This window comes from Exophiala aquamarina (assembly GCF_000709125.1).
Source record: "Exophiala aquamarina CBS 119918 chromosome Unknown aczIA-supercont1.12, whole genome shotgun sequence".
NCBI lineage: Eukaryota > Fungi > Ascomycota > Eurotiomycetes > Chaetothyriales > Herpotrichiellaceae > Exophiala > Exophiala aquamarina.
This window is the reverse complement of record NW_013550576.1, coordinates 648,719-675,542: the sequence shown is the minus strand read 5'-3', so window position 1 is coordinate 675,542 and position 26,824 is coordinate 648,719. Positions and strand designations below refer to the sequence as shown.

The following is a 26,824-nucleotide window of genomic DNA, read 5'->3' as shown; positions in this document are numbered from 1 at the left end:
AAGTCATTCGGTTCATCTCTCAACACGGACCATATTTGTACCGCAATTTCTCTTTCTTATACTGTAATGACCAACATCAGCTCCAATCGATCTGTCAACTGTCCCTAAGCCCCCCGAGCAACAGAATTCCAAACAAATCTCGGCATAATTGTATCAACATGCCATCTGAAAACACCCAAGGCCATCTCGCCTCCCGCTAGCAACGCAAAGAAGGACAATCGTCTCAGTCATTGTGCACCTTTCAAAGCCTTGCCTTTTTGTGCTGGTTCATCTTTATCAGACCGCTTCGAAGGTGCGACTGTTCCGTATGCCCTTTGACGACCTTGTCATCGTCAACCATCTCACGCAACATTGACTCCAAGAAATCTTTCTGTTCAGTGATGAACGCCTTGGTCGCTGCGGTATTGAAGTTCCGGCCAGCCCGTTTTCGGTCATTTAACTCCTTTCGGTGGGCTCGAACGCGTTCCTCTAGCATATCCAACCGATACTCAGCGTATTGTGAATAAAGATCTGAAAGGTTTGAGATAGAGCGGACTGTTGTAAGTACTGTGTCGTCCTTGATAAAGGCTGATTTAGGGCGGAACGAGGTAACCATGGTGATTCGCTCGGTTGTACCCAACGTCCTCAAGGCTTGATGTTCGATGTATCGTCCCTGCAGCACGACGGCATGCCCCTACCCCAAGGTTAGTCAACATTGGTCCAGAGGGTCAGGCTGACTACCGACCATTTGTGGTCCTCGAACTTTCATAATGTCTCCATCACCTTTCAACAAAGCAGTTTCACCACCAATCATATTGGTACAGTCACTAAGCATAGTCACGCACACAAACGGATAACTGTCAGTGTGCCAATCGACAATGGGCTTATCATCCTCCCATGGACATCCGGAAACACCTTCGTCTGCATCCCGGTGCTGTTTCTCTTGCATAGCCTTAAGGTCCTCCTCCTTTTGTTCAGCTGATATCTGATTCAGGTTAATATGTGCAATCTCTAGGTCCATCTGGGGAACGAGCTCGATACCCGCGATCTTGGAGACAATTGAAAGGACTTCTGGGTTGTTCCATGCATCATAAACGAAAGGAGCATATCTTTCAAGGTCAGCGGATTTTCGATAAGAGCGCTCGTCTGAACTTACTTGGGAGCAAATCCTCTCAATTGACTGGCAGCAAGATTGCTCTGATACTTGCAATTCTGCTGGACTGCGTCGCTCAGGATCTCATCCCTCATTTGCATGATAGCCTCTTTGGTAAACAGTGGAAACGGATTCGATACAGCAATTGGTGAAACTCCCACGTCGGCGTGCCCGATCTCTTCCATGGTCCAGATCCTGTCGGGTTCCTGGAACGCCAAATGTTGATCTGGATCGAAAGCAAATTTTCTTGGGATGGTGAAAGACATATTGTTCTCCAAGGATGGCGATGATATCGACTCTGACCGTTTTCTTTTGATGGAGCCAAGCTTGGAAGAAAGAGGGAGTACATCTGCGGCAGCCATTCTGAATCGTGAGTTCAATATTGCTTTATATGGTCGAAAGGCAGTCTGTGGTTGAACAGTTGCAAGAGGTTGAATGCTGACAACCACAAAGGCCAATGTTGTATAGATACAAGAAGATAATGGATTAGGAAGAAGGACAGCTGGCACTAGGAAATATACCGTTGAGGGCCAAACTTTATATCAACTGGACTGTGGAAACGCAACAAACATTGATTTTTCCCTTTGAAAGCACTACCAAGAAATCACAAGCTCAGTCATTGCTAGCGGCATGGGAACCGATTCTCCAGGACTGATCTACCTCAACGGTAGTATAACCACTCATGTCACAACAACACATCTCCAACAGGATACGGAGTGAGAATACCTCTGGGAGTGGGAGCCGAACCAGGCCACATCATGATGACATTCGCTCGAAAGTGTAGGGCTTATCAATGTCCTTATCTCGATGACCTATCAAGGAGTGTTAGTTTTCGCGACAAGTCGGTTGATTCCTCCTCAGCGACGGCAACCAAAACCTGGCGACGACGGAGTGAGGCGGAAATGCCGGGGTTTTAAAACAGTTATTGTTTATCGATGGAAATTGTTGCTTTGTTCGGACTAAACCACAGCCGTCCCCATCCCTCTTTTTCGTCGTCATCACCAATCCGACACGACGCGAATCATTTTACATGCTCAGAATTTCCAGGCCCTTCTAGCCAAGTCGATTGACAACCGGGTGACATCCGTGTTCTGCAGAATAGGAAAGGATGGTTTCCGTTCACCTCCTTTTTCTACACTGTCGAGGTGAACTGATGACCACCTAAACATAGCTCCGACATAGCGGGTGCGCTTCGCAATGGGGCAGTTTCCCCGTACGTTTAACACATTTGTGCCTGCGTGCCCATAACTGTTGGCTGAAATGAACGGCATTCCAGCTCCCAAATTTCGTGGGGGCACCCATTGCATGGGCATTGGATGCACGCTTGATTCAGACAATGTGCGTGGACAACCTCGCCGATGTCAATGGATCTATTGACCAAATCAGGTAACGTGCCGGCTGCCAGAAAGTTATCTCTGGTGGCGTTTTCCTGAGTCCTGAATAGTGACGGCTTTGGGAAGCCCCTGGTTCCCCAAAACTCGACTCCCTAGACAAGGGCTTCTCACATTCGGACGTTGTTGGGAACAGAATACTTGGGTTGTATGGAAACGGCTGTTCCTATCGTGGAGGATAACAGCCGGATGGTACTATTTGTTGGACAGCACGGACGGACGAGTATGGCAACAACTGCACGTTTCATGTTCAAGGACGGCTATGTCCTTTCACAGAGCGAAAGGGAAGCTCGTTCATCGTATATTGCGATGCATGAGCTCCGAAGTCGGTGTGACATCGCGATCAGGTCAGATCAGTATGTACAGTGGTTTCGGTGATGCATTACTGAATGCTCTGGGATCCATAGTGAGGCGACTTGATGCTGTGACATGACGTATCAAACCTCCGCACCAACCACTCCATGATCACAGACACCAGTACTAGGTTTTAGATGTCTTAGCTATTCTAGAAATCATTCTTCAAACTGCACAATCGACACCACATCTGGACGGGTTGAGGTAGGAGGATGGGGCGGGGATTGGTGGGGCTAGAATGTCGAAGAGGGCTTGGCGTGATCATTTAAGGTTATCGATAAGAACGACCCGAAACGAGTTTAGTGCTTCGGGCACCTGCATCTGCGACCGCGAACTCAAGATCCTCTGGCAGATGCATGTCAAATGCAGCATTAAGACAACGGCATGGCAACAACATCAGCGGCGGGATCTAAAGACCAGCCGGTCACAGAGCCCGGGGTTGGCGTCGACCCTTGGGATAAATCTGCAAAGAGGTTTTCATCGTACGTCGGCATGTCGCGTTTGGGTTTCAATCCAGGTCGTCGCAGTTGCTAACCCCCATTCTTCTAACAGCAAACAAAGCTCCGAGTACTTCGATCCATGTCAAGAGGCGGCGACGAGAAGTATCAAGTGCATGCATCGCAATGCTGGGGATAAGGATATGTGTCAGGATTACTTCCAGTGCGTGCTTCTAACCGCCCGCCCTGTCACTGAAATCACCATCCCGAGAACCCGATTCCGGCACTCCGCACAAGAGTTGGACTAATTATGGCACAGAGCATACCGCGACTGTAAAAAGGAAATGGTACCGTTTGCCGACATCCCCACCAATTCGTGCGCGAGCTGACGATGCGATCGTAGATGGCCCGGATGAAAGCGGAGAGGAAATCATGGTTTGGCTGAGCTCAGTCGAGTCCCTTACCTTTCCAGAATGAAGAGCTCGTCATTGTGGCCAAGCTTCGAAAATGTACGATATAAGAGTTGCTACAAGTACAACTCGGGTAAAACTTTGGAGTTGCATAGCGTGCGCGGCGGAGCGTGGGTACGTGGGACATGATCTCCTCATCAGGCAGAAAAACACGGGAAAATGACTGTGTAGAACAAGCCCAAAGGACAAGGAGAAAAACGTGATACCCAAAATTAGATCCTACTCGACAAAATTTGGAAAAGCTCTTTTGAATAATTGCAAGCAAGCAATGCGTAAAGAAGGACCTGAGTTTGCAGACTGCGCGTCTGATGTAAATAAGCCCACATCGTTGTGAAAGCCTTGTCTGGTCAGATATGAACTAAATTTCCCCACACTCGGGGCTCTTACATTATTAGGTACATATTATTTCCCTCTGGGCTCCAACACCTTTTTGGTCTGATGGAGGCTTGCAGATGACCACTCGACCATGTCAGATCCGAGTGTGAGTGATCGCCGAATCCGTCCCATTCAGGACGCGGTCGCGAGCGGGAACTGGAAGCAAGCTCTCCAACTCTGTGACAAATGGTCCAAGAAAGGTGAACGGTCCGATCGGTTCCTAGTAAGTATGAGTCCCTTCCAGTCGTACCCCTCCCACACACATACATTAGAAGTCGTTGAGGATGCTGGAACTAATGGGCTCGAACCCGAATGGTTTAGGCTCTGAAAGCGTTTGTCCTCGTCAACCAGGCGGATGAGAAACAGCATGATCGAGGTCACAGTGAGGTCCTCGACCTGTGCAAACGCAACCCACCCATCACCGAACCCGAGGCCATTTACCAACTGCATCATGCCCTTAGAGCGTTGTCGCTGTACAAGGAGGAAGGCCCTAAGCTGTGGGAGCGGGCGGTCGGGTCGACGCAGGATAACAAGGACCTCTACATCCGGTGGCTGAACGAGGCTATCGCAGAGAGCAACTGGCTCAGCGCGCAAAAGGTGTGAATAAACCACAAAGCACAAACGAGAAGCATATCCGAGACAGCAGGGTCAGGCATAAAGGCCTCTGCAAGGAGAGCTCTAAAAAAAGCACATATTACATTACTTTTGAAACCCACCCTTTTTGGAAGAGAGAAAGGACTGGCTGACCATGCGGAGGGTCTCCTCGACACAGGCCACCATGGGTTTACGAAAGTCCTTTCCCAAGGATCGAAACTACGAGTTTTGGAATATCATGATGTGCGCCTTGATCCAACGTGACCGGACGCAGGCGGCCAAGGACAGAAACCTCTTCGGCACGCTTGCATACCGCATGATTTTCAAGGCCGCCGAGGCGATTTCGACGGACCAGGTACGTGGAAATGTACATATTGCTGTTCGCTCTTTAGGGTTTGTTATGCTTGTCTTTCTTCTCGGCTCACCAGTCCTTTCTTTCGCTCACCTTAGGAACAGAACCATGCGTCCGGAAAGGAGATCTCGACCCCGGAGGAAGTGGCGCTCCTCGCAGAGATCCTCAACAGCAACGGACGAGCCGCGGACACGGTGAAATTGCTACAGAGCGAGACCTTGAATTTGGAATCGAAGATTGGCAAGAAGGATCCCCAGCTGACGCTGTCATTACTGCTAGACGCGTTTGAGGCGTCCGAGCAGTGGGAGGAAGCCCGTTCGTTTTGTAGTCAACTGCTGTCCAAGCCGGAAAATCAGTCCGACGGCCGCATATGGACGCTTTGGCTCAAGGCGAGAACGAAGCTAACATCTTCAAATGAGTAAGTTTCTTTGACAACAGAGCTTTATCATGTCAGAAGCGAGGCAAAATGAGTATGGCTAATGTCTGTCCCGTCGTCCCAGGCAGGACCAATCGTATGAGGAACTCCTGGATGATGCATGTGCAGCTCGACCGATATCAAGGGCCTCATACATCGCCAAACTACAGTATCTGGCGACGAAAGATGACGACAAATCACTCGACGCCATAGAGAAGACGTGCGAGGAGTATGCCGACGCATTCTCCACCAAGGCATTCTGCTTCGACGACCTGAAGAGCCCGCTCCATCGCCTAGACAAAACCCGTTTGCAAGCATTTCGCGACGCCCGCGCAGCATCGGAGCAAAGCACGCTGGAGCAACTCTTCGCCCTCGAGCTCGAGTACAGCCTGTTACCCAGCGATGGCGAGACACAGGCAAAAGAACTCCTCGACTTCGCAGCTCGAGCATTAAAGCTGTACCACGCCTCGCTCTCCGAAGCATCACCTCCACCATGTCCCGAAGCTGCGCTCCTGTCCGTACTTGCGATCCTCCGCCTCGGAACAACCGCGGCTCCCGTCAAAAGCGGCCAGCAGAAACAACAGCAGATCGACCACGACCACGACCACGTCGTCCGCGCAATGATCCTCCTAGAAACCGTGCGGTCAGCGTTCGAAGACTTCTACGCGCTCACGGTAGTCCTCATCCGGCTACAAGCGTACCTCGGGCAGCTCTCATCTGCAATGGAGACCTTCACCAAACTCAGCGTTAAGAACATGCAGTACGAGACCGTGGCGCACCTGATCCTCACGCGCATTTCGTCTTTACACCCCGCCGCCACCATCTACAGCACGACCAACAAAATTAACGGTAGCAGTGATTCCAAGGACGTATTTGACCCCCTCTCGGCGATCGAGACCGGGCTGACGGTGCTGGAGAATGCGGACAATGCGCTGGTGCGCGGCATCCGCGAGGGCCTGCGCTGCAACAGTTACTCGAACATCCACAACAGCGTCGACATGCGCCTGCAGCTGCGCAACAGCGCCAGTCGGCACGTGTATGCCGTCGAGGAGAGGAAGTTGCGTAGGTTGCGTGGCCTCCCTGACGATAACACCGTCCTTGAGTCCGACAACCGGGCCGAGGACAACGAGGGCGGAACTATTGCCACGATTCTGGACGACAACCGCGACTTCAGCTATTTCCCACACTTCCGCGACGACGACGTCGAGCTGGTCCAGACGCGCTTCCAATGTGGGCCGTTGCCGCGCGGAGCTTGGGTGCGCACCATGGCGCTGCAAGACCATGTGGTTACGTTCCTCAAGGCGGAGCTGACGGGTCAGGGCCAGCAAGCGGGTGTTGGGGTCAAGGCCTTGGAGAATATCAAGAAGGCGGTGGCGGCGGCGACGGCAGGGAGCTCGAAGGAGAACGATGAAGATGATGGCCTGACGGACGCAGAGCGCCGGAACCATGCGTGCCGCCGCTTGCTGGCGAAGGCGGTGCTGCTGATTGCCGGCGGTGGAAGCGATGCCACCGCGCCGCAGGAGACAGTCGCCGAGCTGCTCGACGAGCTGAAGGCGTGGTTGCACAAGACGCTGGACGAGCAGAAGAGCAATTCCAAGACGGCAACAGCAGCAACAACAGTCGCGGGAATCCGTATCTATACATGGCAAGACCTCCACACGAGCATCACGCGACTCGAGACGCTGCAGGCCATCGCGCTCCTGCTCGGCGCACTCGGCAAGAAAGCCAAGACCGCGAAGGGAGGCAGGACGGCTCCGAGAGATGCACTGGCGGAGATCCAGACGCTGGTGGGCCAGTTGGAGAAGGAGATCCACGCTGCGGCACGCCAGGTCAAAGACGGGATCAGTGCGCCAGGCGTGCTGGGGAAACTAGTGGATTTGGGATTTGCGAGGAGCGATGCGGACGCGGATGGGGTGGGAGCAGGAGCTGCAGATGCGGACGCTACTGCTACTGCTGGTGTGTTGGGTGATGTTCTGGAGAGCGTGAGTGATGAGGTCAAGATGGAAACAATTTGTGGGAGGATCAGAGATAGCTGGGAAGATGCCCTTGATGGCGTGCTGGCTGTCAGGGTCAAGTTATGGAAATAAGGGATAGCATAGGTCTCGACAAGAGGCTGGGGATGAGGTGACGGACAAACTATTTTCACTCTCACTTCACATCTAGGCTTTAGAGGAACCATCACTCGGTTGTGAACCGAAATTATTCATTTGTTCCGTTTTCTCCTTTACCAGGCTGAGCTGATCCCGAAGCCCTTGACCATTCGCCATAGAAGAAGAAACGCCGTTGCAATATGACAGGTGGTATGCTACATGACGATGAAACCCGGATTTTTGCCTGGCAATCGCTGCTTAATCCTGTCTTCCCTTGAGTAGTCTCTTTGTCACCTTATCTTTTTCGATGATGTAGACGTGGGCACCCCATCCGGACAAGGCATCTCGGTCAACAGCATTGAGTAGGGCTTGTGATATCGTCTCGAATAGATCCTCGGGCTCCTATAAAGTGGAAGCGGATTGTTAGCATCACAGAACGAGAGATCCAAAATTCCTCACTGAGGATAGTGCTCGTTGTAGATGATAGACGTACCAAATCAGGTTCCCACAGACCCTCGCAAGTACCAAATAATTGATCACTGGCGGTTCCGGCGACAATGAAGTCCTTGGCGAAGTCGATGCATCCAATGCTGTCAAATCCACAGATGAAGGGCTTCCCCGTTGTGTGATTGATTCCAGCCAGGACAGGACTTACAAACCAAGGACCGAATCGTCTTTCGTATAGACTAGATGAAACCAGGTTTGCCAAGGTCTGGGGGGCGATGTTTCGCTCTTCTCTTAGTCGATACATGTTGACTTTGTAGCGGAAGGTATCTGAGACTGTCTGAACATCCGTAGCCAAGCCGGTAAGGCCTAGAAAGACGGATGGTGCATAGCTGAAGATCTTAGGGAAGTTGTTGGAAACTGTCAATGCCTGGAGACCTAATCGCAAGTCGCAGGCAATAGCAACACAATCTTTGCCGACCATTGCGACACAAGCACCGCCATCTGATGAAGACTCATATCAGACCTATGTTACAGAGAACACAATTAGAGAGGGGGGACGTACTGATATCGAATGGACTGCTCTATGCGAGGGTTAGTATGGCCAAAGCTGCGATGGAGTCGGGGATGGATGGCTTACCATTTTGGCTGAGCGGTTGTTGTAATGAAGGAGCAAGGTGCTGGCAACCGCAAGACGGTATAGAAGCTGTCGCCTAAGAAGAGTACTGACGCGGCTGAATGGCGAGTTGAAATAGCAGTGACAGGTGGTTCATGTGCTGGTTGTGGTGGTGGTGAGTGAGGTGCAAGTGCAACTTAGACTGCAGGTGCAGGCATATGCAGAGCACGCGTTCCTTCCCTACCCAAAATTTGGGGGTGCCAGAAGGAAAGAACGAAGGGACAGCAAGGCATCCAATGGGAATTACGCCTTCCCCACAAGGCTGCCAAAATGACGCCGCCTCAACTCGACTTTCCTGTGCCTGCGCCGCCTGCCTTTGACAAACAGGCGAACCAACAAGCCACTGCCACTCCATATCTTTACCAACAAATCTAAGCATTCTAGATTATTCTAATCTTCGGCTACTACTCCTCATCTATAGCGCCTCATTTGCGCACCTCCGCTCCCATCCTTCCCAAACACAGACGCAAACCTTTAAACCCCACCTCAGAAGGCATTGCGCCTGCCTGCCTCTCATTGTCCGAGGCAAATATGTCTGCACACGTTGTTGTGATCGACTCAGCTGCTCGACGACACACAGTCAAGACCATACCTACCAAACATCTCACGGATGTTGTTCAAGAGGTTTGCGACAAGCTAAAACTGAATCCTTCTCAATATGGCTTGAAGTGAGTCCTTCTCATCCCCGGCTCTAGCAATGTCCGGTCAACTAACCTCCTCTCAGACATAAGAATAAATTCGTGGACCTGACAAATCCATTCCGACTTTCAGGTCTGACATCCGGTGCTAAGCTCGATCTCGTTCAACTCTCCAAATCAGCTGGTGTTGTTTCAATAGCCCTCCAGATACCAGAATCAGAAGCAGACGGCCAACTCAATGCTCGCCTCACAGACAAGTTCCCAAGTTCCACCACGCTATGGCTAGTTCTCAGAAAGTTCGAGGCCGGTGTCGCCGGAGGGGCCCCTGCACGTAACTTCACCGCAAGAGGCATACCGGCTACAGGTCAAGGAGCATCTGGAGCAGGAAGACTATATTACGAGCAACCCGTCTTGCATTGTTTAAACAGAGAGCTTTCTTCCTTCGCCGACCTACAAAAGACCCTTACACAGCTCGGCCTCAACAGCGGGTCTGTGTTGATCAGATTGAGCTTCAAGCCCACAGATACTCCATTAGAAGAGGCAATGGCCCAAATACAAGGATACTTCGACTCGGTGGAGTCTCCAGTTACTTCCCAACAGTCGAACCCCCAAACCGCCACTACTATTGAAGACGCACCCTCGACAAGTCAACAGCCCGAATGGACGGAAGATGCCGAACTACCTGATGCACCTCCCGTGGAGACAGCATCTGAGGGAGCATCTCAAGATCCACCCGTGACATCTGCTATATCTTCACAAGCACCAACTGCAACCACACCCACAGGTCGTCCTCTATCGGTTTATCGTCCTCCCAGCTCTTCAACCCCGGCTGCTGCGCTGACTTCGTACAATGAATCCGACTATACTCCAACAGTTGAGCATGCTCAAATCCACCAGAAATTACTCTCGGAGAACACTCGGAATAAAAGACTACCAACAGAAGCCGAGATTGCAGCAGAAGCAGAGGCAGAAGCTACTAAATTGGCACAAATTAGTGATGTGGAGATCAAAGTGCGCTTTCCGGACCAGAGCGCCGTCAGTTCCAAATTCAAACAAAGCGATTCAGGGGCAGACCTGTACAGCTTTGTGAGAGATTGCCTCGAGGACAAATGGCGAGCAGAGGCATTTGTTCTCCGAAACCCTGGTGTGAGAGGCAAGCTTGAGGTGATACCAGACGATCCGACCCAGAAATTGATCAAGAACCTTCTACTCAAAGGCCGAGTTCTGGTCATCTTTAGCTGGGACGAGAACAAAGCTAGTATTCAAGCAAGAGGTACAAATGCAGTCTTGAAAAATGAATTGAGGGCTCAAGCACAAGAAATTCAAGTCCAAGCAATTCCAACTGCCCCAAGTGGTACCGATGATGCTGGTGTCAAAGTCAATTTGGGAAAGAATGTGCCTACAGAGGATGGAGGTGAGAAAAAGAACAAGCTGTCCAAGTTCTTGAGGCTCTCGAAGAAATGAAGTCAAAAAGACTCGGTGGACAGCATTTAGAGGCCAGTAAGCCATGTAAAATTACGAATATTGATGACTGGGATCGAGACTGAACCGATTGAGCGTCGATCCGTCTAACGAGACGATGTGGAACTACTTCATCATCATAACAACGAATGTGTACATAGTAGATCGTTGGCTGTCGTCTTGAAAATGCCCCTGCACCTCATTCAGAAGTCCAATTGTCCACATGGTTGACGAGGCTTAAAGCCGAGTGCCCCACTCTCATAAAGCCGACGGACGCTAGTGAATTTCCCGCACAAATGACTTTGGCTGCGACCAAAAGGCGCAGTGGAATGAATTGACCGCCAACGCTCCAGCACTCATTCCTTACCGACCCTTTCTGAAATCCAGCAGGATACCTCATTCAAGATGCCTTCCGAAGTCTCAGACATCAAGCAATTCCTCGAGATCGCTCGCAGAAAGGATGCCACAGGTTCGCGCCCCCCCCCCCCCCTCCAAAACCCCCTACTACATATCTCCCCTGCTCAAAGCGAGAGAAAGAAAATACTGAACCATTGCTGACAATTGGCCTGTTTTTCCTTTCAATAGGTGCCCGCATAAAGAAATCCGCCAAGGGCAAGGATATCAAGCTCAAGCTCCGCGGAAAGCGATTCCTGTACACCCTCAAGCTCAAGGACTCCGACAAGGCCGACAAGATCAAGCAATCTCTGCCTCCTAGTAAGTCACTTTTGTCCTCTTCCTCTCGGGTTGTTGTTGGGGGGGGATTGTCCTGTTGTAAAATAGACTTGCGGCGAGACCGAGCGCGGAGACCAGATCCCAACATTGAAGTGCGGGTTGTATGACTGTCTAAGACATTCCCGCGCAAATTACAAGATATGGGGGGGGAATACCGAACCTTTGGCTCCCCCTCGTTCCACCCAAAACCTCGTTGGATGTGAGAATATCCCAGGCTGACCATTGCTCTTTTCTGTTCCACAGCACTACCATTCCAAGAGATCAACAAGAAGAACAAGAAGGCCAAGAAGGCGTGAATGACCTTGTTCCCGGAAGCTTGTTGAGAGAAGGATGAGACTGATGAGAAATGATGGAAAGCATGGTGTCTGTGTGCAAATACACCGGAGGGTGGTGGAAAAGGGGTGGACTCCGATCGTGAAGTCTGCTCCTGCTCCTCGTCCTCACTTGGAGTGATATTGCAGATGCAGATGCGAATGCGCATGCGTCCTTTCAATGAAGAAGATCCGCCCAAGTCATACAAGCTGATTATCGACGTGCTCGGCTGCTTGCGGTGGTAGAGTGAGACGTCTGATAACCACCACCCCACCCAGCCATAGAAAAAAGCCAATCCAAAAACAAAACAAGAAAAAGACTTTTACAAAAACGTACCCCACAAAGACCAGGTCGACACCATCTTTGTCGTATGTGTGAGACTTGACGGCCGTGCATTACTCTGACCGTGACCACCGTTTCCCAGTGTTTGGTCCAGCTCCTTAACTCCTTTCGCCGCGCCGCGTCACTACTAGGAAGGACAGCAATACTCGAGCTCTCGATACGCAATCCCAGCCGTAAGCCCACTTGCAGGGTCAAATGCAACACTACTACGCAGCGACTCGAGCCCGTCCGTCACAAGCTTCAACTCAAACTCGCCGAAATAATTGGGCGTGTCTTTGGTCTTGTGGAACTGCAAGCCCTCGAATAATCCTATACTTGGAATGTTCGCCTCGCCGATCTTGACCGTCAAGTAATCAAACCTCCTGATCGTCCTCGTGCCCACAGTCGCTGTAGCTGTAGCTGTAGTAGCTGTACTCGCCGTCACCGCGCCTGAATCGCCGTCGCCATTTCCATCGCCGTTGCAATCGCCACGAGTGCCATCGAAGCACTCCCGTAGGATCTCATCTTCATGGCTGACGATGTACTCCAGAAACGCCAGCAGGGCGGCTTTGCCGTACCCGTTCCTCTGCTCGGCTTGGACAGCGATCATGAGCTCGAGCTCGCCGACAGTCGCCTCCCCAGACGATCTAGTGCCTGCTTCTTCGTCGTTGCCGGCCCATTCCACGCGCGACACGAAGAGGTTTACATCGCCAATCATCGTGGCCAAGTCGAGCGCGCCATCTCGCTTTTCCTCGCCGCCGTTCCCCGAGGTCGAAGAGGATGTCGAAGAGGAAGAAGTCTCCGCCCGCTTGCACACGATGAACGTCAATTTATCGCCGTCCAGTCGCCAGCTGCGCTGCATGGCGTACTCTTCAGCGAGCGAGAGTGGCTCCGATGCCGTGAGGGCTTGGATTTTCTAAGGGGCGGGTCCCCTTTTGTCAGTGGAGGAGAATTACCCAAAAGAATAATGAAAATTGATGAAACGAGAAAGAGAATACACTCTTTCTGTCTCCCACGTAGAATCACATCATACAGCCAGCATACGTACAGGATCTTTCATCCACTCGTGGTACCGTGGCACATGGTGCGCGGAATATGGGACAAGGATTATTTTTGATGTCGAGATCGCTGTCGCCCCATCATCCATCTTCGTCAGCCAGTTGATATGCGGAGAGGCATGAGAGTGGGCATCGCGTAGAAAGAACGTTTGACAGTCCTACCGGTGTGCTCGTTGATACGCATCTTTGCAGTTCCGTTCCTTCCTGCTATTGCGCTACGGGGATGGCGGTGTTGCGCAACGACAGGGGTGAGGGTGGTTCTTATTAAGTTGTCTTTACCATGATGCTTCTTCTATCTCTGTATGTCTAAAGGGATCGGAAGGAAAGACGGATAACCCGATCGGCGAATATGACTTCTGGGTTAAGAGCCATTCTTAGAAAGGGTAAAACTTTTCGGCCTTTTTTTTTTGGTTGGGTCAGGACGAGGCTTGCATCCCTGAATTCAATTCTTCTACAGCAGTTAGTACTCCGCACGGAGTACTCGTAACGTAATCTGACCAAGGTTGGCTTTCAGCACGAGAATGATACACTAGGTAATTCCAATCTGTACATCAACTTCTCCTCCATATTGTAGATTGGGACAGTGTTTGAGATGACTGACTAGGTCGTTCGGCTCATTGACTTGGAAAGATTGGATGGCTCATGTATACTTTTGAGATGGTTGTGATCTACCACGACACTACGCCGTATCTTCTCAGTTCCATTCTATGGCCGGCACATCATTTCATATGTACTATCTATATGAATCCGTTCTTGGCCTCTGGCTTCTTGATCAAGGTCCTGGAATTAAGATGTTGACGCCATACCGTACATTAGGCATGGGTTCCTGTCTGCTGCGTCGTGGGAGCTCGTCCCGAAGGTCGTGTGGTAAGGACAGACCAGTTTTGATCAGAGAAGAGCGTCTTTGGTCTTCTTCTTTGAACAAGCTGCTTGGCCTTCAAGGTGCTTCCTGGTCCTTTTGATTGATCATCAGCATGAGCAGCCTGTAGGATATTCACCATCGGCAGAACGATTAATGGCGGGTGCCATGGGTGTCAGCAAGAGGTCGATCCTTGATCTCTGCTTCGTTGGAATGCAAATAGCAAGAGCGCCTCTTAAGGTCTGCTCTTGCAGCGTTTTGTGTCATTTCTTTTATAATGGCTTAGTCCAGTTAAGGTCCATCCTATAGCTTCCAAGATTGTTGTCATGTCGACGCACACTACTGAAGCTGGGTGCAAACTTAGCCAGGTTATCTTCACCCGCCCCTGACTGGGTATTGACTTGGCTCAATGATGAGGACAGACAAGTGTGCTGAAAGTTGCTTGACAGCTCTAGCGGTCTCCATCCGGGTGTTTGAAATCCCGCACATTGAGGCTGGGGCCTTCAACTGGGTTTCAAGATGGTGTGGCTGTAGATGTGTTCAGCAGAGAGTATTGAGTCCCGGGAATGGCGTGGTGTGGCCATCAACATGTGGCTCGGGAGACTGGGCTACTTTCAATCCCACCTCCACTTGCCCCTTGGGCGATAATCCCTCATATCTGTATCGTGCCTTTATAGTGTTGGAATGCATTCTCAACCAGACAGAGAACCTCTATCCAGTCTTCATAAAGATCTCATCTAGGCCCTTCATGTCTGCAAAAGCCATCTTCTTTGCTTGAATATTGCGCCCACGGAGCAGATGTCGTCCGTTGCGCTGAGGTGTTGTGGACGCCGGGGGCGACTTTTGTTTGGACGGCTCCAGGGGAACAACAATCTTCGAAGAGGACCGCTTTCGTTTTAGCGTGGAAGATTGCGAGTCCTCATTGCCCGACGAGGAAGAAGACATAGGCTCGTCTGGGGCATGAGCTGGGGAGGTTTTGTGACCCATGAATGGAACCTGCTCAGCGTCGGTGTTGTTCTTGCCGTCTTCATCACCGCTGTCCGATTGTGGTGCTCCATCTTGTTGTTGCTTCACTTTTCGTGCTGCTTTGCGCAAGGCCTTCTCTTCTCGTCGTAATCTTCTAGCTTCTTTTCGTTGTCTTTTTTCCTCTTTTCGCTGCTTTTTCTCGGCGTGGGTATCTGCCGAGGTAGTTTCGTCTTCTCGCTCCGAAGTCGATTTATCTGGTGTTGAACTGTCTTCTTGCGAGTCGGTGGTTTCTTGAATTTTGTCCCCTGTGCCGAAATCTCTGTCGCCAACAAGGGTGCCGCCTTTGACGAACACCATGCCGCCCCAGCGGCCCTTGACATACATCTCTAATTTCCGGTCTTCAACTTTCTTCTCTTCTTTCTGCAATTCCTGATCACTTTTCCCATTCAGGCGTCCAAGCAAGCCCTGAAACGCATCCAAACCTGTCCTCTGGCCCTCAAGGTCTTTACTTTTGTGCTTCGCACCCAAACCCAGGTTATTATCCTTGAATAGGACGCCGACACGGGCTGCTGCGAGGCGATCGACGTCGTTCAGTCCAACGTGCACGGAAGAACGGTTCCCCAGGGATTGGCCTTCCTTCCAGCCCTGCTTGGTCATCAGGCGCTGGCCAAAGGACGACTCGGACTGGGACCATGCTAGGTTGCGAGGGTCATGGGCGAGTTTCGAACGCCTGCGATCGTTGATGTCAGCTTCGATCCTAGTTTCATCCGCCCGCAGGACGACAAGATATCCAAGGAGCGGGCTCGTTAACGAAATTGAAAATTGAAAACGGTCCACTCAACATTATCACTCTGCTGGAGCTGGTGGGGTTGGCCAGTTTCTATGATGACGGCGAGACTGTAGACACGTACCTTTTTGGTTCAGCTAGACCCATGATGCCTAGTTACGGTGCAGGAGAGGCTCTGTTGGCCAGGAGGAACAAAACCTTCGAATCCTGCAGCACCACCTGACCGCCGCTCCAAGGTATATCTTTTGGCTTTTGCTCCCGCAGGAAAGTTGGAGATGGAAAAAGTTGCACTTCGGGCGCCAAGATGAGTTGAACTGCTCCGCAAAGTCCTCCGAGCAAGTTCTAACTCAGCCCCCTTTGGGACGAGGGCAATGCCGCCCTACACTCCCCCCCCGGCTTACCCAACTGGGGTGAGGGCATCTCGTCCTCGTACAGCACCGTTCCTCATACGAGTATGTGCCTACGAAACCTCGCCGCCGACTAGACTTTGAACCTCCCGCCTTCGCCTTTGCCTTTGCCTGGTACCTATCCTGGCGGCAAGGTACACGACCATCATAGCCATGCTCCATTTACCGACAGTTGAACTGTAGTTCCAAGGTTTCATGAAGTACATAAATAAACAGTACATATGTATTATTCTGTCAATTGTTGATTGTCTCGATGCCTATTCTCATAGCCTTGTATCTCCAGAGAAAGAGAATACAACCAGCCAAGATACAGTACAATTGTGTCAGCCACATCCAGCTTGCACCATGAACGAATCCCAGTTGGCACAGGCCTCATTCGTTATTACTGTTGGGTAGAAATCTATGCCATTTGCAAGAGGGATTCTGGTCTTCGTTCCAGTAGTCTTACCATCAAAACATGATTTCTGAATTGAAGACCGCTGCTTGTACTCATGATTTAATTTCATTCCAAGTGCAATTCCGAAAAATGAACCGAAGCGCCGACAACCTTGTTTCAGCATTGCTTGCTGCACCATTTTCATGGCTAAGCAATACCCATTCCCTGAGCTTTGACGACATTTACAACACTCCCTGACTCCCTGCAGATATGTAATTTGGCCATCAAGAACCAAGTGTAAACATTTGTTGTTCTTGATCCATGTCATTATGACCGCGTTAGAGGTCCGTGTTTTTCTGCTCTACTAGGATGTACTGCTTCCCAGGCCTGCATTCCTGAGATTTACCCACGGTTTTCTTGTGATAATCGACAATCCTCTAGACCCATCTTATCTTTTGAAACGGGTACTTGTTTAATGCTTTCAGCCGATCTGATGTGTAGAGTTGTTGTTCTTGTAGACTCCTCCGTGAACACGGATGCTGATACCGACTGCAATACCAACTATGGCACCAATGACCACCAAAGCAATCAATAGTTTGACCAGTATTCTCTGTCGTGTTGGGAGTCGAGCCAACCAGCCCCGCTCCTTCGGTTTGGTCAAGCATTCGCTCTTGCCTTGCCAAAATTTGAATCTGCTCGGTTTTGGTCTCTGGGCTTCTTTCTTTTCCTCGGTGATTGTGGGTGACAGGTTGAAGGTGCCTGACTCGAGATCGTGGACAGAGGCTTTGGGAGGGTTTGGGTCCTTGACGACGTCGAAGGAAGGCCGAGGGGAGTCATGGTTGTAGAGGTAGAAGGGAGATGTGACTTTGGCGTTGCAGCAAGGATCAAAATTCTGGGGTGGCTTGAGGTGTCGCTCTGCGAGCTCGGTGCCTTCAGGAACGGTCTGCATGGCTGTGAAATATAGGCCGGGTCGCTAAGGCAATGCACAGGAAAGGGTTGGGAGCAGTGGGCGTATTTATCTGCTAGGAACGAATGTCGTAGGAGACCACAAGCAGGTTTGCCAAAAGGTCAAATACGTGGACGGCTAATAGTCCATGGCTGAGGGTAAAGGCAGACTTTGTCGGTATTAAGTCTCAGATGGGCAAGCAAACGACGAGGCGTCTGATATTGATGTGAATCGGGATTCAGTGGTCGCAGGTCGTGGCAGGTAGCGGCAGGAGCAGTAACGGTGGGTGTCAGTCTGGTGATGGAGGTAACGAGGTAGGGGCGACTGAGGTCCGGGGCAGAGTGGGTTGCTCCTTCTGGCTTTGATACTTTGCACGCTTGGCTGTGGCTTTGATCTAGTAATATGCACTCCGTATAGAATGACACTACGCGCAGTAGTGTGAAGTGTCAGTGGAGGGCGAGTATTCAGAGAAGCACCGAGACGAGACCTGCACAGGTGATAGCTAGCTGACTGGGAAAATGGAGAAATCTCAGTTTGAACATATGAAGTGGCAAACGCCTCTTTCTCCAAACCCTGGCACGGTCTATCTACTCGTACAGTAAGAAGTGGCTACGAAATACGTGTGCCATGGACCGTTGGCCGTACTCCGTAGAAGGCGAAACTTGATGGATTGGGGACACTGAATCAAGTGCAATCAAACTCGCCAGAGGAGCAATTTGACGCCTGTCGTTGAAGCCCGGCCGGGGTTGAAAAGGTGACGATCAACAAAAGCGCCACTCGGAAGACCCGCTAATACCATCCTGTAGCTAAAAGTAGCCAAGAAACACAGCCAAGTCGTCGTGGCCCATACAGGTTTCCAGGGACCGGGGATTGATGCCTGCAAGGGCACGCCCAGGTGGCCAGGGGCCCCCTCCTTGCTTATCAGAAGGGCTGCTTCGTTAAATAGATAATGCTGATTGCCCCAAGATACGGTCCTGTATCCGAAAATGCAGGCCAACTTTCCTGTGATATTGATCTGGGACTCGACGCGCAATGATATCGTCGATGGGATGTACTCGTACAGCCGGACTCACGAGATTGTGTGGGACTCGGTTGTTCCTGGTCAAGCAACCTGTGACGGCTATGGTCTTGAATTTTGGTAAGACCGACTCCATAACCAGCCGTCGGCAGACCACTCGCGAGGACAACTGTAGCTGAGATTCCACTTTTTCGTGTGATTCCTTGATTTGCACTGGAGGGATGGGTGAGGAGAGTTTTGCTGGAGACGAGAGAGCCACGGCATGGACCGTAGGCGGGTGGTCCTCCGTAGCCACGGTGTACGGGGTACCCACGCTGTAGCCTGTACGAGTAGCCTATAGCCAGTCTGAGTGCCTGGGGAAGGATAGAACATAGTGGGCTCGACCAGACTAGCACAGGTAGTTAGCATCCTCGGTGCCTGGGTTAGGCCTATCTGGGACATGGCCTGATCCCCTTCCTTGCTCACTCATCTGAATCCCCACCCTTACGAGATCTTCCCAGCCCACTTGCAATCACAGCAAATCTCGGCTCCTTCGGTCCTGATGACAATACTCAGACTATCTCAGAGACGAGGTACAGAATGATATGAGGGGAAGTGTGATTGTCCAAGGCGCGGAACACATACCCTGGACCTAGGCATGTGTTGTGTCCTACATACGGAGTACATAGGTACTTGGTGAGCAAATGAACCGGATTGTGTAAATGCAAGGTTGCTATGCATCATCATGGTACTCCGTATGAGCATGAATTAATTACCTGGCTCTTCTATGTATCGCTAAAATGCAGTCGGGCCAACTTCAGATCTGTCTGGTCCACCTCAAGCAGATGATCCGCAATACAACCTATCGTATTGCATGCAAACTTTGGCTCTTTTTGATACACTCATTCATTCCTCCCGGAAAAAATCCTCTCGCCTGATATGACTTTTATCGCACATTCCCCGGAAGATTCCATTCGCTTCAAACAGATTGATCGGTGTGTCCAATTCGGCAATCTGGCCCTTGTCCATGACGCAGATTCGATCGTAGTTGATGATGGTTTTCAACCGGTGCGCTATGCAGAGCACTGTCTTGCCTGCAAATCCTGTTCTCATCGTCCTTTGGATCTTCTCGTCCGTCTCGAAATCAACAGAAGATGTTGCCTCGTCACACACGATGATCTGGGAGTTTCGGACCAACGCCCTGGCTAATGCCATCAATTGCCTTTGACCGAGGGAAAAGTTTAGGCCCTCCTCTTCCACCTGGCTGTCAAGGTGAATCCTGCTGGGCGCCGGTGGCCCATTCACGTTCGATGTCGATGTTGCGGCCGTCTCCGCGGTTTGTGGTCTCGGAGACTTGTCCTTGGGATCAACCTCCTCCGCAACTAAATCTGCCTTCCGAAGGGCCGTCCAGAGTTCGAGATCAGTATGTTCATTGAACGGGTCAAGATTCGATCGAATAGTGCCACGGAAAAGGGTTGGGTCTTGTGGAATAATTGCCAATCGTGATCGTAGATCTTGGAGCCCAACCGTCGAGATATCAATGTCGTCAATCTTTATCTGCCCGCCTGACAATTCAGTCAGGCGGAACAGAGCCGACATAATCGAAGACTTTCCGGCCCCAGTTCGACCGACAATTCCAATTCGTTCGCCGCCTTTGATGGAGAAATCCAGGCCCTGGAGCACGAGCGGCAACTCCGGTCGATACCGCATCTCCACCTTGTCAAACGTGATGGCACCGGCCTGAGGCCAAGACGGTGGCACGTCCCTGTCTTTCAAGGCTGCTTCTTCTGCCAGTTCCGTTCCGTAATAATGTATCCGCTCTGTGGCATTCATGTTGTTCTCAACCTCGGCCAGTTGTCGGATCGTGAATTGAATCATCTGCACAATTGCCAAAACATAGGACAAAACCAGTCCTCCGATACTAGGGTTGACACTGAATCGGTCGGTAACCACCAGGATACCGACCACAAAGACCATAATGTTTCCGATGGCATCGAGGCGAGTCGAAACCCAACGCTGGTTGGCGAATGTTATATAGTAAGCCGAATCCATCTGATCGATCGCGTCCCGCACCCTCGAAGTGAAGTACTTCTGCAGTCCATATGCACGGATGGATGACACACCTGAAACCGACTCGGAGAAACGGGCGAAGACGGTTGACCTCAATACCGACTCATGTCGTTTAATTTCTCGGGCGGAGGCTCGATAATAGCTTGCCGCAAATAAGAAGAGTAAGAACAGCGGACCGAGGGCCACCGCGAAGAAGTGGAAGTACGCAATGATCAATGCAAAGACCGAAATAATCATGGCCAGGGTTAAAAAGTACAGCCGCATTGCGTCGGTCAAACTGTTGTCCAAAGAGTCAACATCCTTCGAAAATCGATTTGTGATTCGTCCTAGTGGAGTCGTATCAAAGAACGACATGGGCGCTCGTAGTACTCGGGTGATGGCTCTATGGAGCAGGGTCCTGCTGGCATTCGTGCCACTGACTGATAGTACGGTCGAGAACATGAAAAGGAGTACAGCTTGGGAGAACCCGAGGCACGCATATACCCCGATGTACGCGCCTCTAGAGAGACCAAAATGATCGCTAACCCACCAACTGAGCCAAAGACTGGTGACTATATTCGACCCTTGAGACAATACCAAGGCGATGAAGATGGATGGCCAGAGTACAAAGGAACCGGACGCCTTGATGTACGCACCCCAAACACTCCAGCTGACCGACTTGACAGCACGCTCCTCTTGTTGCATCAGAGCGGCAGCCTTTCCCTTTTTGGTCTTCTTTTCTGGCTTTTTCTCTGTTTTATCCGATTCAACGGCCTTGGCCTGAGCAACATCCTCTTGTGCAGTTGTCGCCATAAGTTTCTGAAAGTCAACACTCTGGCTCATAAGATTGTCAAAGGTATCGATGGCCTGTATATGACCGTCTTCCATCCAGATGATCCTATCACAACGATTCAAGACATGAAGCTGGTGCGTTGCCAGGATTCTGCATTTGTTCTTCATTAGGCCACATATAGCTTTGTCCATGATGTGACGGCCAACGTGGGCATCAACAGCCGAAAGAGGGTCATCCATGAGGATGATATCTGCATCAAAGTAGATGGCCCGTGCAATGTTCAATCGTTGTTTTTGACCACCGGACAAGGTAATTCCACGTTCACCAATCTCGGTCTGATCCCCGGCAGGAAGTATTTCGAGATCCGGTCCCAGTGCACACGCATCGATGACATCACGATACCATCTGGATTTATAAGGCTTCCCGAACAAGATGTTGTCCTTCAGGGTGGAGTTCTGTATCCATGCATATTGAGGACAGAACGCGCGGCTCGAGGCCATCATGACTTTCCCACCAGTCTTTCGCATGTCACCAGCCAGTGCAGCCAACAGGGAAGATTTGCCAGAGCCAACAGAGCCAATAACAGCTATGAGCTCATTCCTTCCAACGTTAAAGTCGATACTAGAAAGTTTGAACGGTTCGATCTCGGTAATTTCGCTTGATACATCTTCATTCGAACCCCCGGGGAACTTTCTGGCCTTTTTAGCAGCCTTCTCCGCCTTCTTGTCTTCTTTTATCTTGTCTTTCTGCGCTTTGAGTTCGCCTTTTGTTTGGAAAGTGCCCACTCGCTCCTTGTCCTGAGTCGCAGTGCGCTCCCAGGTAAAAGAGGCTTGCTGGACCTCTACGGCGTCCTCCATGTCTTCGTTGAAAGTGACCTGTTCTGCTTGTTCCTCACTGAGGAGGAATTCCTGAATACGCTTTAGCGCAGTGACAGCATCGGTGGTTTGGCCAAGAACCAAAGGGAGCAGATTAAGTGGCATCCTCAACGAATTAAACAAAGCTAGGGATGAGAAGACTCGAGCAGGTGAAAGTCCGTGATCCGTGACGGAATATGTGATGAAGGCAAGCATGGAAGCAAACACAGGCATAGACATGGCTACCGCATTGATGGCGTTCCGTATTGAGAGTAGCACCTGTATTGCTCGGATCTCGCGCTTCCGCAATTCCTTAAGGCGGTTCAAGAAGCTGGTCTCCCACCCAAAGAATTTGACGAACCGGACCGAACTCAGGATTTCTTGCGTTAATGTAACACGTTGATCGGTTATCTTGTTAATCTGCTTCCTCCTAGCGAACAGGGACTTTATTGTTCTGGCTAGAAGGGGCATCATCACAAGGATGAGGGCATAGCCTGCTAGCGCACTGTAGCCAAGATTGATACAGAGCACAACGAGCACAATAACAAGTTGGATCGGCGAGGTCCAAATGATGTGAAACATTCCAGAGGCCTGGTCAACTCGATATGTGTCAACACTCATCAAATTGATGATTTTGCCATTGCCCCAACCGGTACCATCCCCTGCAATGCCTGCTCCTTTGTCTGGCGTGATTTTCGGCCCGCCTTTGGGGTGAAGCCGTTTTGAAAGTGCACGGGCGAGGGCTGGTCGATCAGATGACTTTTCTTCTTCCAGTGCCTGCTCTGGTTGGTCTGGGGCTTGCGGTGCTTCAACAGCTTTCCCCCCGGCTCTGGCCCTAGCAGAGATCTTAAGCGATTTCTCAAATATAGAATTTATCAAAACGGCTCGTGCTTCCCCTCCCACAACCATACCTCGGTAGAGAAAGTGATTAGTAGCTGTGGTCTGGCAGACCTGCATGAAAGTGATTCCGATGACTAGACCGATACCATTGGCGATAGGAGGAGCACTGCCACCCGTTCTGTCGGCAATCCAAGCGTCTGTGGCGAACTGAATCAAATATCGGGTGGCAAACGGGGCAAAAACTTGAAGCAAGGCTGAGAACAAAGCGCAGACGCCTCCAAATAAAAATTCGCTTCGGAATGTGTCAAAAAGAGCCCATACGAGGGGGTTTTGTTCTCCTCGAGCCGTCCTCGCTTGGAAAGCCGGCATCATTTTATTGATCATCGCCTCGGAACTCCTGTCTGGATTGACCTTCCAGATATCATTGAATTCAATGGTTCGCTTGTAGCCAACAGTCATCAATGGTTGCATCCATTGGAACGTCAACAAGCTAAAGAAGCCAGCATTGTATTCTGGACATACTGCTCGTTCCTCAGGGAAGGGAGGCACAGGGCCTCGCTTGAGAGGATTGATCTTGTGGTACCAGGGCAGTTTTTCCCTTGGTGTTGATGCCACCCGAGCTGCGCTATTGACTTGTGTTATCTCGGTCGCTGTCGATTCTATCCTCGACAAGGTCGTGCTGTCTTCGCTTTTGGCCCGTCCGACCTTTCCAAGATGACTAGGCACTTGTAGGAACTGTGACGAGGTCTCGTGCTTTTCCAAGTCCCTTTCCTCCACATTGACCTGTTCGAGCGCCCGAGCGGCATCTTTCTCCTCGCCTGGAGGCATCATTGTGGCCCGTACTGCTGTTATTGCACAGTGAGGCCTAGTAGCGAGGTTGGGACTGTGAGAACTTCCATTTCGTGTGGGTTGGGTTGCCGAAGAGGGGCAAGTATGTAATTATACTCCCGAACGAAGTAAGGAAAACACAAAGACGTCGGGGGAGTGGCCCCGGCTCGACCAGGATACCAGGATTAAAAATATGCCCGTCTGCCTCGGTGCTGTCGTAATGGAAGCGAAACAAGGTAAGGTGGGTTTGGAAAAGCGAGAGTTGGGAGTGGCCAGTTACTCCTTAGTGCTTGGATGTGGCCAAAGCTATCCCCCGTCTAGGGATCAATTGGTGGCTCTAGGGATGAGGATACCCCAAGCCACCTAGAAGGGATTGGGAAGTGCCTTACGGGACCACATCTGTCCGTCCCTAAGAAGCCCGGCGGATCAAAGAGTCATCACGTCTATCATGCGGACTCGTGCCGTGTTTTCCATTAGGCTTATCAATCACTTGATATTTGTCCTCGAGGGTGTCGCCTCCTTAGCCAGCCCCACGGAGTCGACCTCGTGATCTCACTTTCGGCAATTTTGAGGTCTCCTTTTTCGCATGTCGTTTCGTTGGATTTGTGGCCCGATGCAGACCTCGTTCTACCAAGCTGAGAACTGGGGGGATAATTAGAGGGTGCTTCTCGTATGTACTCATATGAATGCTCGGCGTTGGAATTCACGGACTTAAGGTACTGGGTGTGTCGGGATGAGTTAGGATGGGCTCCCCGGCCCTAAACCCTTGGGCCACAGACTTGAAAGCTTGTTTTGTACGCCCCAACCAGGGCTCGATAGGACCTTCTGCCGAGACGGGATTTCTACGACCACTTGGATATCAACGAATGCAAATGATACACCTTTTCGTAGGGCAGTCCTCTAATAACTAGTCAATGCAATAACCCACGCATATACCGAGTATTCAAGATGCTTATTCGCCTGCAAGAGGGTGTATGACTTGAGTAGGGCCCGACTTGATGACCAAAGCCCGAGAGTACTCAGTGACTCTGCGCTCTTATCTCCTTGCTGTTGCCTGGCGTATGCATACGAGAATATTCCCAAAATTCACAGGTCCGTACTTCCGGCCAGGTCCTTCTCCGCATCAATTGTCCTTCTGAGCTCATTGACTTTCGCGTCTGCGACTTGCCAGCTGTCAGGTCCAATAAACACTCGCAAGAACTTCCCCTTTGCGATTAGTTCGCCGAACGTTCCCTTCCCCGTTGCTGCTTCGAACATTACTTTCGCTGCCTTCTCCGGATCTCCTCTTGCTGCACCTGATCCCAACTCTTGAATCCATTTCAGCCTCTTTCCGACTGGGTGGTCGTTGGCGTATGGCTCAGAAGGTTCGGTAAATGCGCCTGCATTCGCAAAATTCGTCCTGAAAGCGCCTGGTAAGGCTATCAAGACCCTGATGCCGAAGGGAGCAACCTCCGCTCCCAGGGCATCTGATGCTGCCTCCATGGCAGCCTTGCTGGCGGCATAAATGCCATTCGCTGGACTCGGACAAAGTCCCTGTGCGCTCGAAACGTTCAAGATGACTCCTGATTTGCGCTCTCTCATCCCACTGAGAACTGCTCGCATGACACGCAATGGTGCCAGGAAGTTCACTTGCATCTGGGTCAGGACATCAGCATCGGGTACATCTTCTGTGGAACCGACAACAGCGTATGCAGCATTGTTGACGACAATGTCAAGACGACCGAAAAGGGACTCTGCTTGTTGAAGGGTGTCCTTGATGGCGTCTTCCTCCCAGAGCGCATCCAGGGTCAACCATTTCCCACCCTTGTTCTCCACCTCAGCTACGAGTTCTGGGGTTTTCGATGGGTTTCGTGATGTTGCAATGACTCTGTGGCCCTGAGATAATGCGTACCGAGTGAGTGCTAGGCCTAAGCCCGCGCTCGAGCCAGTAATGAGCCAGACTGGCTTAGATGACATTCTGGTGTAGATGTAGAATTAATGTCAACTTCAATCCTTGTTGAGAATCTCTTGATACCATTTTCGTTCTATACATATCTACTCGAGGCCCCAATGTCTTGCTTGACATCCATCGGACATATGCTTTAAGCGTACTATATCCGCCCTGCTGTCAGCGATGACTGGACGTATCGCAGATCGACCATTCTCAACTCCGAAACCGAGCAACATTGGAATTCACCATTGGCCAGGATTTTGAGGGACACAGTCCGGGGCCAAACTGAGATCGTTGCATGTAGATTCTTGGTCAGCTCGCAAGTACTACTGGATTACCAGATCGACTTCTTAGATAGCAAGGAGATCCGTAAATAAGCGTATATGTCCATATTCCACTTTGAGAGTAAAACTATCGAGTCTACTATTTGTCCCCACGGTTATTTCAATCAACTCGCTTCCTCATGGTTGAGGCCTGAGGTATACATATTCTATAATCGATTAGGTGATATTGGCAATTAAGAACGATCAATATGCGAGGACATCTGATTGAATCATAAACACGAAACACTAATGACTAGTCACTAGTTAAGTGCCTAGCGAGTAGCCAGAATGTCAAGATTCACGTGCATAAGAATGCGCATTGATATTTCAATTCGTACAAAACTCGGTCGAAATGTTGCCCCCAGATTTTCCAGAGCCCTGATTGCCAGGGTCTTGCTCTCAGTTCCTTAGTGTAGTGGTTATCACGTTTCCTTTACAAAATTTTCAATCGGAAAAGGTCGTGGGTTCAATCCCCACAGGGACTATTTTTGCGTCTTGTTGCTTTTTTGTCAATTCGATCATGAATGATGAGCTTTCTGGGCTGCTGAACGGAAAGAAGCGGCTTTTGAAAATGAACAGACAATTCAGTGCAGATATGACTAATTTATACATGTATG

The 26,824-nt window shown here is 50.7% G+C and overlaps 12 protein-coding genes across 12 annotated transcripts; 5 read left to right on the top strand and 7 right to left on the bottom strand.

Moving 5' to 3' along the window:
* Window positions 1–241: 241 nt before the first annotated feature.
* Window positions 242–1,494, bottom strand: A1O9_10240 (uncharacterized protein; the record flags this gene model as incomplete). The annotated part of the gene is made up of 3 exons (XM_013400974.1): window positions 242–673; window positions 725–1,088; window positions 1,136–1,494. The coding sequence occupies 3 exons, from the start codon at window positions 1,492–1,494 to the stop codon at window positions 242–244; spliced, it is 1,155 nt and encodes a 384-aa protein (XP_013256428.1).
* A 1,735-nt stretch (window positions 1,495–3,229) lies between these two features.
* A1O9_10239 (uncharacterized protein) lies at window positions 3,230–3,622 on the top strand (the record flags this gene model as incomplete). Its single annotated transcript, XM_013400973.1, has 1 exon — window positions 3,230–3,622. One exon carries the CDS (start codon window positions 3,230–3,232, stop codon window positions 3,620–3,622), a length of 393 nt encoding a protein of 130 aa, XP_013256427.1.
* Window positions 3,623–4,250: 628 nt separating this feature from the next.
* On the top strand, window positions 4,251–4,762 carry A1O9_10238 (uncharacterized protein; the record flags this gene model as incomplete). The annotated part of the gene is made up of 2 exons (XM_013400972.1): window positions 4,251–4,382; window positions 4,481–4,762. 2 exons carry the CDS (start codon window positions 4,251–4,253, stop codon window positions 4,760–4,762), a joined length of 414 nt encoding a protein of 137 aa, XP_013256426.1.
* A 175-nt stretch (window positions 4,763–4,937) lies between these two features.
* On the top strand, window positions 4,938–7,607 carry A1O9_10237 (uncharacterized protein; the record flags this gene model as incomplete). Its single annotated transcript, XM_013400971.1, has 3 exons — window positions 4,938–5,108; window positions 5,204–5,523; window positions 5,606–7,607. The coding sequence occupies 3 exons, from the start codon at window positions 4,938–4,940 to the stop codon at window positions 7,605–7,607; spliced, it is 2,493 nt and encodes an 830-aa protein (XP_013256425.1).
* Window positions 7,608–7,868: 261 nt separating this feature from the next.
* Window positions 7,869–8,538, bottom strand: A1O9_10236 (proteasome component PUP3; the record flags this gene model as incomplete). The annotated part of the gene is made up of 2 exons (XM_013400970.1): window positions 7,869–8,012; window positions 8,104–8,538. The coding sequence occupies 2 exons, from the start codon at window positions 8,536–8,538 to the stop codon at window positions 7,869–7,871; spliced, it is 579 nt and encodes a 192-aa protein (XP_013256424.1).
* Window positions 8,539–9,261: 723 nt separating this feature from the next.
* Window positions 9,262–10,832, top strand: A1O9_10235 (uncharacterized protein; the record flags this gene model as incomplete). Its single annotated transcript, XM_013400969.1, has 2 exons — window positions 9,262–9,398; window positions 9,455–10,832. 2 exons carry the CDS (start codon window positions 9,262–9,264, stop codon window positions 10,830–10,832), a joined length of 1,515 nt encoding a protein of 504 aa, XP_013256423.1.
* Window positions 10,833–11,234: 402 nt separating this feature from the next.
* On the top strand, window positions 11,235–11,857 carry A1O9_10234 (ribosomal protein L38e; the record flags this gene model as incomplete). The annotated part of the gene is made up of 3 exons (XM_013400968.1): window positions 11,235–11,298; window positions 11,415–11,543; window positions 11,820–11,857. The coding sequence occupies 3 exons, from the start codon at window positions 11,235–11,237 to the stop codon at window positions 11,855–11,857; spliced, it is 231 nt and encodes a 76-aa protein (XP_013256422.1).
* A 485-nt stretch (window positions 11,858–12,342) lies between these two features.
* Window positions 12,343–13,056, bottom strand: A1O9_10233 (uncharacterized protein; the record flags this gene model as incomplete). Its single annotated transcript, XM_013400967.1, has 1 exon — window positions 12,343–13,056. The coding sequence occupies one exon, from the start codon at window positions 13,054–13,056 to the stop codon at window positions 12,343–12,345; it is 714 nt and encodes a 237-aa protein (XP_013256421.1).
* Window positions 13,057–14,822: 1,766 nt separating this feature from the next.
* Window positions 14,823–15,734, bottom strand: A1O9_10232 (uncharacterized protein; the record flags this gene model as incomplete). Its single annotated transcript, XM_013400966.1, has 1 exon — window positions 14,823–15,734. One exon carries the CDS (start codon window positions 15,732–15,734, stop codon window positions 14,823–14,825), a length of 912 nt encoding a protein of 303 aa, XP_013256420.1.
* Window positions 15,735–17,128: 1,394 nt separating this feature from the next.
* A1O9_10231 (uncharacterized protein) lies at window positions 17,129–17,596 on the bottom strand (the record flags this gene model as incomplete). Its single annotated transcript, XM_013400965.1, has 1 exon — window positions 17,129–17,596. The coding sequence occupies one exon, from the start codon at window positions 17,594–17,596 to the stop codon at window positions 17,129–17,131; it is 468 nt and encodes a 155-aa protein (XP_013256419.1).
* Window positions 17,597–19,496: 1,900 nt separating this feature from the next.
* Window positions 19,497–23,954, bottom strand: A1O9_10230 (ATPase; the record flags this gene model as incomplete). Its single annotated transcript, XM_013400964.1, has 1 exon — window positions 19,497–23,954. One exon carries the CDS (start codon window positions 23,952–23,954, stop codon window positions 19,497–19,499), a length of 4,458 nt encoding a protein of 1,485 aa, XP_013256418.1.
* Window positions 23,955–25,040: 1,086 nt separating this feature from the next.
* Window positions 25,041–25,910, bottom strand: A1O9_10229 (uncharacterized protein; the record flags this gene model as incomplete). The annotated part of the gene is made up of 1 exon (XM_013400963.1): window positions 25,041–25,910. The coding sequence occupies one exon, from the start codon at window positions 25,908–25,910 to the stop codon at window positions 25,041–25,043; it is 870 nt and encodes a 289-aa protein (XP_013256417.1).
* Between the last annotated feature and the right edge of the window lie 914 nt (window positions 25,911–26,824).